At 37.3% G+C, this 14,440-nt stretch overlaps 1 protein-coding gene, 2 long non-coding RNA genes and 1 pseudogene across 6 annotated transcripts; 2 read left to right on the forward strand and 2 right to left on the reverse strand.

The window, feature by feature from the left end:
- Positions 1-3,027: 3,027 nt before the first annotated feature.
- Positions 3,028-4,662, forward strand: LOC147164111 (uncharacterized). The gene is made up of 2 exons (XR_015096948.1): positions 3,028-3,200; positions 4,015-4,662. It is a non-coding gene; the product is annotated as an uncharacterized LOC147164111 (long non-coding RNA).
- LOC147164112 (uncharacterized) lies at positions 4,653-5,963 on the reverse strand. Its single transcript, XR_015096947.1, has 2 exons — positions 5,761-5,963; positions 4,653-4,962 (listed from the first exon to the last, which is right to left on the reverse strand). It is a non-coding gene; the product is annotated as an uncharacterized LOC147164112 (long non-coding RNA).
- Positions 5,964-6,109: 146 nt separating this feature from the next.
- On the forward strand, positions 6,110-7,998 carry LOC147164113 (uncharacterized; annotated as a pseudogene).
- Positions 7,999-8,850: 852 nt separating this feature from the next.
- On the reverse strand, positions 8,851-12,861 carry LOC147164114 (otoraplin-like). 4 transcript variants are annotated; one of them, XM_086092218.1, is made up of 5 exons: positions 12,711-12,861; positions 12,487-12,626; positions 12,283-12,393; positions 12,171-12,195; positions 8,851-11,204 (listed from the first exon to the last, which is right to left on the reverse strand). In XM_086092218.1, exons 1-4 carry the CDS (start codon positions 12,823-12,825, stop codon positions 12,172-12,174), a joined length of 390 nt encoding a protein of 129 aa, XP_085948344.1. In that variant the 5' UTR covers positions 12,826-12,861; the 3' UTR covers positions 8,851-11,204; position 12,171. The 4 variants fall into 4 exon arrangements, with proteins under 4 accessions (XP_085948344.1, XP_085948343.1, XP_085948342.1 ...); XM_086092217.1 differs by having other exon boundaries at positions 8,851-12,195; XM_086092216.1 differs by having other exon boundaries at positions 12,171-12,393.
- Positions 12,862-14,440: the final 1,579 nt, after the last annotated feature.

The raw sequence follows: 14,440 nt of genomic DNA on the forward strand, positions 1-14,440 counted from the left end.
TTCTTTCTCACAGTTCAATTCATTTTCCTTAATGCCATAAAAACAAAAATGTCATCCATGCAAGTCAAAATCTGACTTTCAAATGTACCCAAGCAATTGATATCTGCTTGAGAGGGCATTGTGGGACATTCACAATCTCCTTATGGTAACCATATACATACATATATATACACATATCATATATATATATATATATATATATATATATATATATATATATACATATATATACACACACATATATGTATATTTTTTCCTACCAGTGTAAATTTAAACCAGAATATACAATTTGGGGGTAGTATTATAGTACTGCTATTAATTACTTAAATTTTCATCAAGAACATCTTTACTTCAGAATCAAAATTATCTATTTAAATTAATAAATTTGATACTTTCAATCAGCACTCCAGCCTTTAGCAAGTCCTTAATCACTTGTCTAATGTATCTCTACTTCAGCATCTTACTTCATTAAAGGGAGAAAAACAGTTGTTTGTTAATATAAAGTATTCCTTCTAATGAATTTCAGGTGAACTATATTTGAGGTTTTTTCTTGTCTAATTCAGCACCCATCCAAATGTGAATGTATCAAAGTGTCATCCAGGTTTTATGTCATAGACACCATTTCACTCAAATTAATGGACGTTAGAAAGATAACTTTGCCATGTTTGGATGTGAAGAGAAAAACACAGCGAAGACAACAAAGACAGCACCGAATGTTCTTACTTAGCCCGACTGCTTTTGTAATGGCTAATTGGTTGTCATGACAAACACTTGTGTGTCTATTCACAGGCTGTCGCTAACCCCCTCTCTATAAAAATACATCAGAAGACAGGACGTAGGAGGTTTTGCCTTAAAAAGCTACCATGGGGGAAAGGAAGTGATAACTTGCTACCAATTGTCAGCATGGCAGCATTTTGTCAATTCTAAAATGACTTCATGGCAGGAAATAAAATCCCTGATATGTCTTAGCGATGGCCATTCTCAGGTTGTTGTTAGCATATAATAACTGTTTGCTGTTCGTATTTTTTCAAATCTAATTCAGAATCGACTACAAAATAAGCTTAACAGAGTTTTAGAGTATTGGACCAAACCATTCCAAAATCCAAGATTCGACTTCAAAGATTGAACTAAGATAGCCATTTTGTATGGTTTAATACTAAATCATGGATATAAGAAAAACAAAACCCCAGGGGAATAACAGTTTTGATGCCATTAGATTGAACGGAGGAAAAATACCGTAGTATTTGAGTAGTCGACCATTTGAAGCACAATCATATTTGTCCCCAGACCTGAGATGACTCCGTGAAATAGTAGCAATAATAACAATGTTTTCACAATTGAAAAAAAACATTTGATATCCTCTGAAGCGATGTATGACTGTCCACACACAATGGCATATAGTCAGAGCCTTCAACAGCATCTTCAAGGTTCCCAAATGAGGGAGTCTATTTTCTCTGAGGGCCACAAAATTCCATGTCAGGGCTCATTTGAACTCAATCAATCTATCTTTCAATCAATCAAAGAAAAACATCCCTGAAGGGGTTGAGAGTTGGGTTTGTCCTTATCACGTTGCATTTGTCAATATCAGCTTCGATTAGCTTCAAAGTCACACAAGCTTTCATGCTTTTCATTAGTTAGGATTAAGTGCAGCTTCTGCATTAACTTTACCTATCTCGCGCTCTCTGTGTGTTTGTGTGGTGCGAGTATGTGAGTCACGTAATTGCGCGGGCTAGTGTGATTCCACCCATTTTCTCTGTGACACAAAGAACCATTGATTTTATTTCATATGTGCTCACATCCTCGCTCACCTCTGCTTCTTCCACTAAAAACTATATATGCTAGGTTCTGGGATAGGAAAAAAAATACAATCAGAGACTCACCTTCACCCCATTCCTTTTACCTCTTCCCTCTTACTTGGCTTGCTCATTGATGAGATTACTGAAACTTGTTTTTAAATCTTTAAAATATTGATGACAATGAATATTGTGCAACATAGAGTAATCAGCAGAACTATGCCGGCATTTTAAAGGTGTTATTGTCACATCTTGAGCAATCAGGTGCGGCATTTACATTTCAAATTGAAATTCTAGTGACTTATGTGGTCGTCGTCACTATACAATTATGACTCATGGGATAAATAAATAATTGATAAGGAAGTGACTAAATCTCCAACCCACTTTATGTTGATTAAAAATTTGTAAAAAAATGATTATGCTGTAGCAGTCGTGTCCCAAGAATTCTCTAATCTCAATTTTAAAAATGTTTCAGCCTTGGTTTTAATGACTTTGACTGGTAGAGAACAAAAAATATGTCACATGCACAAAATAGAAAATATACATCCAATATTTGAAAATTCTCATATTAGAGCCCAACATTGGACTTGTGGCAAATGCATCTGCTCACATTTTTGGAATTCCCAGGCCCTAATTTGTACACTTTTGTGAAATAATAGCAAACAAACATGGGTTTAAAACACAATGAAAAAGACTGCTATAGACAATTGAAGAGAAAGGGCAAGAACAGAGGCAAAGGGGGCAGAGTAATCATGGCCACACACAACACTACAGACACATACACACATGTATATTGCATAGTCCTACTATAAATCATTTTTATTGTGCATACTATTTTTATAACTCATTTTTATTCTGAGCGTCGTTGTGTTGTTGTCCTAGTTCCCATAGTCGCATTACAACCCGCAAGTCAGCCATGCATCAGCCATTGACGGATATTTCCCCATGTCTAAAATGTCACCCTCAGATGCTCCGAGGCGGTTGATGATTTCATAGCTCCACGGGGTGCCGAGGGGCTTCCTGTTTGCAGGGATGTGGGTGTGACATGAGTATGAAAAAACTTGGGGGGGAAAACAGCAGCTCGTGTACTCTGCGTGTGTCTGTTTTTGGCAGCTGCTCTTTGAAGCGTAACCCCCCCCCCCCCCCCCCAAATCGTATCCGGTTACCATGGTAACCCTTTAAAGTAACAATGGTGTGGCTATGTGCACACTGCCATTTGCTTTTAATCACTTGGCTGATTTTCTCAATGCTGGTGTTTTTTGGGGGTAAATGTCAACACATTTAGTAAGTTTGTATTGACTGGAACTAATGCGTGCAGCGTGAGCACGCTAATTCCCTCAAGTGAATAAGCGAATTAAAAGTTTGTGTTGTCGCTTCAAATCAATCCCTGAAATAGCAGATCCCAAGGTAAATCAATGAGACTTCCTAGCTTTCTGTTATGCACTGGCAGACAATTCCTGCATGTGCATCTGTGGGTGATGTGATGTGGAATGAATGCATAATGATGATGATGAAAAGTAATCACAGTAGATAATCCATCCAGCCTTAATAGCTCTAATATGTCTCAATGATCATTAGACTGTACTGTATTAGATTAGGCTTTGTTGACCATGAGCATTGTTTTCGTTCATTGTCCTGTATTTTTTGCTTATAAGATTTCATGTCATCGTTTACCTGGTTCATTTAACCATATACAATATTTTTTTCTTTTTTACAACATGAAATATCTACATTTTTGTTGGTGCTGTGTGTTTTATGCTTTTATTGGTGTTAGGGTTAAAAGGCCTGAAGTAGATACAATTGATATCATGTTTATACATGTATTTTGTTTTTGGTAACTCTTTGTATTTGCTGTTCCAATTATCTGACAGCAATCACATTCTTGTGATTTTGTTTATTCAACAAAACAAAAGACAAATGTTGACGTTTTCCACTTGTTATTCCTGTAATATAGAACAAAGAACATTGCCACAGCAGACTGGGTAGAGTTTTTTTATTGCCTTTGTACAGAGAATTATTGTTTATTTTGATAGATCAATTGACAAAACAGTCAATGATAAGATTTTTACACTGCAGTGACAGTGAAACGGCAAGATACAATTATCATGCCACTCGAGGTGCACTCTGTTGAAATAAGATGCGTTTTTAACTAGGTCAAATGTTAGTTTATTTATTTTTAATTAAATGAGAATCTCATAAGTTTCAACATTTTGCTCAAAAGGTGGAGACAACTGCTGGAGACACTGCTGAAGCATCAGTGAAAAGGATGACCCACTCCATCAGCAAGCAGCCAAGAGACAGGAGATGACACCTGGGGGGTATTCCATCAAGCCGGATTATGGAAAATTATTTTGCAGATCTTCTGCTGATGTGAATGTAGCAGGCTGTGGTCCCGCAGTGGTCAGTCTTTTTTTCTGGTGGCTACAATAATGGGCAACATATATTTACAACTCAACACCTATTTAGTCTTATTTTTTATACATATTGTTATAGGCTACTTGCCGACTTGTTGCCATGGTCGCTTTTGGCTACTGTTGAGATGTAACAGTGAAGAATGAATATGTAGGTCAATTCGAAGTGCTTTACATTAAATCAATAATTAATAACACGATTAATGTGAAATACACATCTAACATGAAACAATTATAACATATTTAGTCTGTCGGCTTTTTTTTTTTTTTTGCCAATGATATTTCCCTCGTTTTAGTGATAGCAGCAGTATTGCCTTTTTTGGTGTGAGTCTTGAATTCCTCATACAGCTCCATCAATAACTTTTGTTCTGTTTGTGAGAAGAATACTGTTCTCGTCTTGGATGGATGCAGAAACGGCTCTTCTGGACATCAAATAAAACATTTCAAATGATGCACAATCTTGTTTATTGAATGATACATGTTGTTATTTGATCTGACTATTTCAAATAACTCTCAATATGGATTAAATTGTACTCCTGCAACATTTCAAATTCAAAATTGGAAGACATTTAGAAAGCATAATTTCTTCACTTTCCCAAAGGTGATTGCAGTGAAATTCTCTCAGAACAGTAACCAGTGTATCAAGGATTCTCATTTGTTGGACTTCACAGCCACTTTGAAGCAGGTTTGATGTCACACCATGTGCCACCGTCTAGAGATGGATCAAGAAGTAGCGTTGATTGACTGCATGCTGGCATCTGTGCAAACAGAATGGTTGGGTCAGCATATTCATACAATAAAAAATAATCATAGCTTCCTATCCTTATCAAAACACAGCCACTGACATTATACGTAATCAGTTAAATGTTTAGCTTCATCTTATTAACCAGAAGAAAAAAAACGAAGATTTTGTCACATCTTAATATCAGAAATAGTGGTAATGCTGATAGACAACAGACATTGTTTATAAACATTCCCATTTGCATTATTTTTATTTGGCTTCAGTGTTGAAAGCAAATGTGTATGTTTAAAAGTGTAAGAGCCTTTTATTTTAACTGTTTGCAAAGCATACATTGCAAAAATACTGACATTTATCAATAAATTGTAATATTTAAAATAAAATGATTAAATACAGAGGATAACGGTTTGAGGTTAAAATACCTGTAGCGGCTTAAAGATCCACTCGCAGTAAAAATGTTTTGTTTTCATTTTATTATGATAGTAAAAGTATAGATGCTTAAATATAAAGTTAGTCAAATACAAGTAGCTGAGTACTGTCCACTTTTGGTTATGGGTTTAGGTTATCTTGTAAAACATTCAATAGGGCTCTGTAGCTCTATAGTAATTTTCACATCTAAGCACTAAGCAGCAGTTTATTTTTTTTAGATTTTTTTTTTTTACAGGTACAAGCTATTGATCGTAGGTTTGCACTGGTAGGCTTCAAATCTTGAAATAAAAATCGTGACTTCAATGTGTTCAGTTTTCGTGACAACAACATGAGATGAGCTAGCTAGCTAGCACCGGATTACGAGCTATGTTCGTACAATAAATCTTACCTTCATACTAAAACTTCTTTCTTTCTGCCCACTTGGAGTGCTCTGCATGTCAACCAACGTTTAAGCTGTTCCACACGGTGTTTGTATATTGAACCATGTTGAAATGTTCACACCTGGGACGTCCTCTTCTTCCAAAATGACGCGTAAACTAGTGTGGCTACTCTGTTTGTTCGGAATTGCGGACTTGTGCATGGGCGTCATTTGAGTTCAACCCACTGTCGTTCGCTCAACCAATGAGGTTGAGCTTTAGCCCGCCCAAATCCTCCAGAGCCCGCCCTCTTCTTCTACGAGTACAAATCACAGCGCTCTACAAGTACGAATCAGTTTTGCACCTTTTGTAGCGAGATATATGGTGCAAAAGTCACGTCACTGGAAAGCAGCAGAAAAACCACTTGTGACTCCGAGTGGCGACTTCTTTGACTACAAGTTGTCATTTCCACAGGTACAAATCACAACTTTTACAGATACAAATTTACACTTTTTGTACAGATACAAAAAAAATTGTACAGGTACAAATCATGACTTTTACAGGTACAAATTCTTTTTTACAGATACAAATTTGTTTTACACATACAATTTTTTTTTTACAGGTACAAATTTGTTTTACAGATACAATTTTTTTTTTTACAGGTACAAATCACGACTTTTTCAGATACAAATTTAGACTTTTTTCTACAGGTACAAATTTTTTTTACAAGTTAGTTTTGCACCATATTTACCTCCATAGGGAAGAGGTCAGTCATGACATAGACTTTCAGGAAGGACAAGCTGATGAGGATGTTAGTGTGTGCGACTATTATGACATACACAAATTTGGTTTATTAAGATTTTATTTGCTTACAAAGACCAGAACTGATGTAGATGACCCAGAAGAAGGAGCTGGAGTAGTGATAGATGAGCAACATGACAACACAACAGAATCTGGACAAGAGAAAGACACGATGGAAGAGGTGGAGCAGCAGACACAGAAAAGACATGACAGTGAAAATCCAATACATAAAGTCAAAGATGATGATCTGAGCATTGCCACGATGGCAGCTGTTGTCTCTACTGCATCTGTTCAGGTTATTGATCTTTCATCTTTGTGTGATACATCAGTTGTCAGTTTTGGCCCTTTGGCAGGTGGTCCATTTTTCGGTGATTTTGATGATACACTCGTACATGAGCCAAACCATGCAATAGAAGATGAGCAGCCTCAACTCCTACTGATGTTGTGGCAGATTATGTTAGACCACCAAGTCCTGCCTATGAAGTTATACATGTAAAGGTGAAACTTCACAGAGTAACACTCCTCAATGAACTCATTGCCCAGTTCAAGGATGAAGCAATGATGACATACTCTGTGAAATACAGTTTCATTGATGAAATGGGGACAGATGCTGATGGCGTGTCCAGAGATGTATACCCTGCCTTCTGGACAGAATTCCTAGACTGTGCAGCTGAAGGTGCAGATGTGAGGGTGCCATCACTCTCCGCAAAATGGCAAGAGGAGGAATGGAGGTCTGTTGGTAGGATATTGCCCAAGGGACTGGAGGACCATGGGTATTTCCCATTCGGCTGGCACAAGCTTTTACAGCAGCAGTTGCATTTGGTGAACTTGCTGTTTCATCTGATGTACTGTTTGACTCCTTGATGCTGTATCTTAGTCAGTCTGAGTCACTGCTTTGCAAGAGGCTGTTGTCGGGGAAGATGAGGAAGACTTTATAGATCTTATGGATCGCATGGGTGTAAGAACAATACTAAAAATAGATAACCTGAGAGCTATGCTTATTGAGGTCGCCCACAAGCAGCTCATTCAGAAACCAAAGTATGCACTTGATAATATCCCAGAGGTTGCAGGGCCAATACTTTGGGAATTTTCCCCCAATGTACCGGATATGAAGAAGATGTATGACAACATTAAACCAACAACACGGAAGGTGATTAAGATGTTAACAGCTTCTCCAGATACTGCAGCAGAGAACCAAAGTTTGCAATTTTTACATCAGTACATAAGTTGAAACTTATGTACTGATGTAAAAGTTGGTTGAAACTGGCCTCCGAAAGCTGATGAGATTTCTGACTGGGTCTGATGTTATTTGTGTTAAACAAATTCAAGTCATTTTCACCTCTTTGGACGGATTAGCACGGCGGCTTATTGCCCATATTTGTGGCCCAACTGTGGAGCCGCCATCAACCTATAACAGCTACCCTGAGCTTCGAGCTGAAATGGAGGCTATATTGTCCAGCAACTCTTAAGAGTGTTGTTCACACGTTTCTCTTCCACAGCCATATAAGCAATGCATGTTTAGAATTTTTAAATGTGGGATATGAATGTTAAGAAAGATTTGTTCAGTTCAAGAGTTCTGTGATTAGTGCCAAAACAGTAACTAACATACACAGATTTACGGAGACAGTTTTTGTTATCAGAGAATGTAAATAGTTTATTGCTGGCATCAAGTGGAAACCTCCTGTCCAAATGTGGTGATTTTACAATTTTTCACAAATGTTATATTATTGGTTAGTCCCCAGGTATTTTTACTATTGATTAACCAATCTAAAATGTTGCGTGCTCCTTTTAACAATGCAATGATAATGGCTCAACAAACTTTTTTTTTTTTTTTTATTCCTGGAAAGTAATGGTTTTGGAGTTGTGGGGATTCCACCCGATACCAGCAATATATGACTACCTCTGAGGCTGTGTGATAAGCAAGCATTGGTTAGTTGACTTATTATTTTGCATACTTTATCTGCAGTCAATAACACACTTTTGTTTTCAGTCTAGGATGAGAATTAAAAATACCTCTGTTATATTTTCCACTGTTAAATAATGCAAGTTGACACACTACCTCATATCTGATGTTAATGTTGACAGCATATGTGGATCTGTTCAATTAAAAGGTACTTTTGATTTATTTATTTTTGGTTTATATTGTTGAGTCATGTAGTTCAGGAATCATACTTTCTCTGAGACATGTTTATGTTTCCACTACAGTGTGAACATTGGTCATGTTTATTTTGGTGCTTTTATTGCGGAAGGTTACATGTATCAAATGTATGCAAACTGAGGTCAAGATGCTTGCTCTAATAAAAGCTATTTATACAGTGTGCTTTATTTGCTGAAAGTTTAATGGCAACTGCTTTTTAACAAATGTATACAGCGACATTACATTCAAATACATATGAATGTCTGATCAATTTATGATAGATGACATGAAAATCCAATCCAATACAATTACCAAATTGTATTACATGTGCTACAAATTACACCTGAAATCTTTTCAAGAGTTACAAAAATTAGGAAGGTATAGTATACTTCCTTAGTGGTATAATGCACAATAACAAAATATCAAAAGAGGAAAAATTATTTCACTTTGGTATTAATAGATATTCTGTTTGTAAGAGCTACATTTGACATTAAGCATACACACGTGGATAGAATACTGTATTATAAAGTGTTATATTGATATTATTATTTTCATTTTCCTAGACTGCTCTTTTTATAATAAAACCAAGGTCTTCCATTTTTTTCACGCAACTATTAACTGTCAGAACCAATTTCCCCAATAATGAATAGAGAGAAGATATAGAAAAGCACAAAGTGGAGATGTTCATTAGTATAAAATTCAACATTGTTTACAGTTGTAACTCAATACCCTTTACAGGTACAATTTGGAGGCTTACATCCTAACATTTGATCTAATAGAGCAGATTGCGTTCATACAATCTGAGCTCGCCGCATGTAAGCACGTAAGAACATATAAAGCTCAATGGCTTCCTCTGGAGAGGTGGGTGGATGAAAATTATTTTCTGCCATGACAAGGCAGCAAATGTCAAACACTGTATCATCGCAGGGATACGGTCCTCTCTGAAGGCATTCCTCTCCGCAGACTTCAATCTTTTGTTGAGATACCTTTTTCAGGTACTCTCTAGCACCAAAAAGTTGGGGTAAGGTGTACATCATCACTGGGTGCCCACCTGGAGACACAGCATTCCTGCTTGGGCGAATTCTGTGAGTGTTCCAGAGGTGAACAACTTCCTGTAGTTCTTTCTAAAGTATAAAGTATAAATAAAGAAAGTGATAAAAATCGGTTCACACATTTTCTGCAGTACAGTAGACAACATGATGCAAACTAGACAGTAATTTAGTACAAATCTGCTCTCAACATCTGCAATAGGCTTAACTAACTGCATCATGTAATTAAAAACAAACGCTAACAGGAAAATGTTTGCTTAATTTTCCCACTTTCTGAGTACTGGTAATTTAAATATAGGCTGCAGTATACTGCTGATAATAGTGGCCTCTTCCTTTAATGTTTGGAATCCTATAGCCTACACAGAGTGAACATTTTTCCACTATCTAAGCACATTACATGAATACCACACCCAAACTAACCCACAGTGTGGCATTTTACTACGATTGAAGTAAAACATCTTAAGGAGGTGTACTATGAGGGGGGAAAAAAGTAGTTATTTCAATTCTTACCTCTATTATTTCAAGACATGTGAACTGAATGATAATTTTATCCAGGAAGTCACCAGAAAAGGAATCCGAGTCTTTTAGATCTTGGAATAGGTTCATCTAAAACTGTGCGTGTTGCCTCCTTAAAAAGCTCCACCAGTTCTCTATTCTTTGGTTGTGATTACTTGATCCATACAGATTGAATCTGTGCGAAAAGTTGTCCAGATGGTCATGCCTCAAGAACATCTGCATTTGTTCAATGTAACAGTTCTCAGTGCCAAGGTCCGAATGAATTCAGGCACAAGTTACATTCCTTGATGACACTTCATCAATAAAGTATCCAGCGATTATCTTCGGATCACTGTTTGTAGAGTAAGAATGTAGCCATATCACCATTCGTGAAAACCCATCTATTGCACCATTAATGCAGATTCCGTACGGTTTGAGTTGGTCATAAGAGTCTACATGCCACAAAAAGTTTGGGCCTGGATTCTGGTAGATACGGTGCCAAAGGCGATTCCTGCGCCTCAGTTGCACACCATGCGGATCTAGTATTTTCATCAGTATCCTGATCGTTTCTTGAGTCACCACAAAGCCAGCCTGAATGCATTTCAAATGCATCATTTTGTAGCCATGGAGCATGCTATATCTATCCAACTGATCCTGGGCAAACATTGCTACATCTAGTAGATCTGAATGGGCTTTCCTCTTGAACAAATGCAAAGTCCTCAGTGTTACGGACACGGAGTGGAGGACCCAAATGCAGGAAGGTAGGAGAGCCACGGCAGGGATGCTGATAACTTAGTTTTAATCAAAAACAAGGAAACACAAGATCACGCCCGAGGGCGGCTAAAACAGCGAGTAGTGTGGGATACAGAGTAGCGTCACGGCGTAATAACCCGACACTCCTTGCTGTTTCTGTCAGGCTTTTATCTTGGCCTGATGAGCTAATGGGCAGCAGGTGTGTTTGGCGGGATCCGCCCTCCAGCTGTTTCCCCAGCAACTGCAAGGGAAAACAGAAACAGCTGACCCCAATCATGACACTCAGGTGCCTGCGTAAAGTTGACAAACTAATAATAATACCATCTATATGACTCAAAGACAGGACTATTTCCCAGTGCCTTAAACCTATATCAAAATAAAACTTGATTAAACTAAATAAGATGGTCATGTTTACTTACTGGCTCTCAATAAAGGAACGAATGTGTATACTGTATTGTGGTTTGTTCTCTAATCTCTGAGGGGAAACCCCTTTAAAAAAAACTATTCAGAAGAACAGAGAAAAAAAACTATTCAGAAAAACAGAAAAATAATTATTTTATAAAACAGGGAAAAATTACTCAGAAAAACAGACAAAAAATGTATCAGAAAAACTGAGGAAAATAAAAAATTAAACAGAAAAAATATTACTCCAAAAAAATAGGGAAAAAAATACTCAAAAAAAACAAAGCTCCCCCCAAAAATTGGTCAGAAAAACAGGACTTTTTTTTCAAGTGAATGCAATACGCTTCCGTATTGAGTACCTTGAAAAGCGCTATACAAGATAAATGTATTATTATTATTGTATTATAAGCGGCATGGTGTTAAGCGGGGTATACACAGAGTGCTTTTCACATCTTATTCGATTCTTACCCCACATGTATTTATGTATATTTCCATCTGTACTTTAATTTTTCTTTGTTAAAGAAGTAGAATACTTTTTTTTTTTTTACAGAAGTAGACTACCTGTCGTTCTACTTACAGGTATACAGAGTGTGAGTAATGGATGATTACTCGACATCTGAGAATCCAAAACTTTGCTGACTCTGGTCAGAAGGGAGGAACAATTTATATATATTTTAAAAAAAAAAGGCTTTCTGGCATTTGCAGAGCCAAGATGATCTGAATAGTTGGAGAAACAACCATGTATTTTATGTTTTGTATTATGTACTGGCATGTTAAAACAAGAAAACAGGAAGCATCTGACCACCTTATGCACAGAAGAAATCCATGTTCTGCAATGACAAAGAAGTTAAATTTAGACCAAATTGAACAATATGCAAATACATAAAGTAGGCTATGTCTGTGTTAACTTTACACACAGTTGTTGGAATCTGGACCGTGTCCTCTCTAAACGTTTGTGTCTCCTTCACCACAGGAGCTGGAAAATAACCGATGATGCCCATCTGGTCCACATAACGGTCACTGTACACCTTAACGGTCAACACACGAGCATAGCCTCACTAAAACCTTTCACCTTGAAATCTCAGTGACATTTCATCCACAAGGGTTTGTTTTGAACGTACACTGCCAGACCAGAAGACTCCACCGCCCTCCTCTGGCACCAGTTTAGAATACACGTAAACCTTCTGACCCTTCTTGATGTTGATGAATCTGCAGTCTGGAGCTATGAAGTCGTCCAAGGCTGTGGCCATGGAGAGAACGACTACAAAGAAAAATTATAAAAGGAAAAATGCAAAGAGAAATAGCTGTGAGTTTAAAATGAGTTGAGGTAAACACATTTACTTACACGAACACTCTGCATCGCCACAAATCTTGTTGTCTGCTAGCTTTTCCATGAGGACGGCCTCTGAGGTGTGGTAAAGCATTCCCACACAAAGCATAAGCACAAGCGGATGTTGCATTTTGAAAAATTATCTTGTGTGTGTGCACGTATTCATGGATAGTTGAAGGAATCTGAGAGGAAACTTCTCGAAACTAAAGGGGAAAATGGGCTGTGCGGCCTGACATCACAGGCAGCCTGACCAATCAGAGTCAACTTGAAATGTCACACTCTGGAAACAGTTACACCCTGAGTGGGAGTTGACTATTTACACTGACTGTTGAATGTCAATATATTAAAAAATGTAATCCATTCATCCATTTTGTATCGAGCTTATAGTGCTGAAGATATTTCATATTAGCAAGTGTTTACTTTTTCAAATTCTACAATGTTGCAAGAAAATCACAATGTAAAATCACTGGTGAGCTATTTTCAAAACAGATCTGCGGGCTACTTGAGGGTCCTTGGGGGCCACCTGGTGACCACCATATTGAAATGTAGACGGTTGTTTGTCTATTGTGCCCTAAGATTGTCTGGTGACAAATTCAGAGTGTAAGCTTCCATCTTGCACAAATTCAGCTATAGGCTCTAGCTGAAACCGGGACACCTTAACAAGAATAGTTGGTACAGTATACAAACAACTCCAAAGGGCATTTAATCAAGCCATTGCACAATTGTCAATTATTAGAAGCTCATAATGTTTTATAATAAACATCTGTTGCATCTCGTATTTTTTCATATGCTGCAAACTTACTATGGCCCTCTAAAGGAACAAACAACTGAAATGTGATGATTAAAAAACGAATTATTTTTATCCATCTGCCAATTTTATCCTCATTATGGTCGTGGCTATGTGAGCTGGATACTATTGCAGCTTTCAGGGTACACCGCGGACTGGTTGCCAGCCAATTTCAAGGGTCATACTGACAAACAGAGCACACTCACACTCACACCTCAGTACAATTAGGAGTGTTCACATAACCTAATTAGCATATTTTTGGAATGTGGGAGGAAGTCTGAGTCCAGATTTGAACCCCGAACTACAGGCCGATGCTGACCACTAGTCCACCATGCTGCTTCAGAAGGCACAGGAAGGATCAGGCCCCCGCCGGACATCATTGGTAGCGTGGAGATAGTCCACAGTCCACACCTTCACCTTCTCTGGAATCGTGATCTCTGCTGAACTTTCATGGTCTGGACACTTCTTGAGAGTCATCAAGAAGGCAGAACAACTGACACACTTACTGTGGGTGCCCAGGAAAAACTGAAAACATGTGTCAAAAGATGCATGATCTTTTACGCACGACCCTTGGATAAGCAGTACGGAAAATGGATAGATGGCTTGATAGCTTAATATTCATTTTCTATTGTACTTAATTTTTAGTCTTATTCGTGACACACAAACTTAGTTAGACTCACTGTCATTGCATATGTATTCAATTCTATTCTATTCCATTTTAAATTGTTTTGGATCGATATACAATCTAAATAATTATAATTAAAATAATAATATCCAAAATAAAAATAGTAATCAGGAAAATTAGCAGCTCAAAACGTTGGTTTAAAATTCTAATAATTTAATTACTACTATCTCCGAATCACTAAATGGTGCCGTTGTTGTCATTGTAAACGTCACGCTAATGAAATAAATAAGTAATATTGTTAGTTTCAATTTGCTACCATACTACTATATTACT

This window comes from Leptonotus elevatus, chromosome 13 (genome assembly GCF_054856555.1).
Source record: "Leptonotus elevatus isolate MCC_2025b chromosome 13, RoL_Lele_1.0, whole genome shotgun sequence".
Lineage (NCBI taxonomy): Eukaryota > Metazoa > Chordata > Actinopteri > Syngnathiformes > Syngnathidae > Leptonotus > Leptonotus elevatus.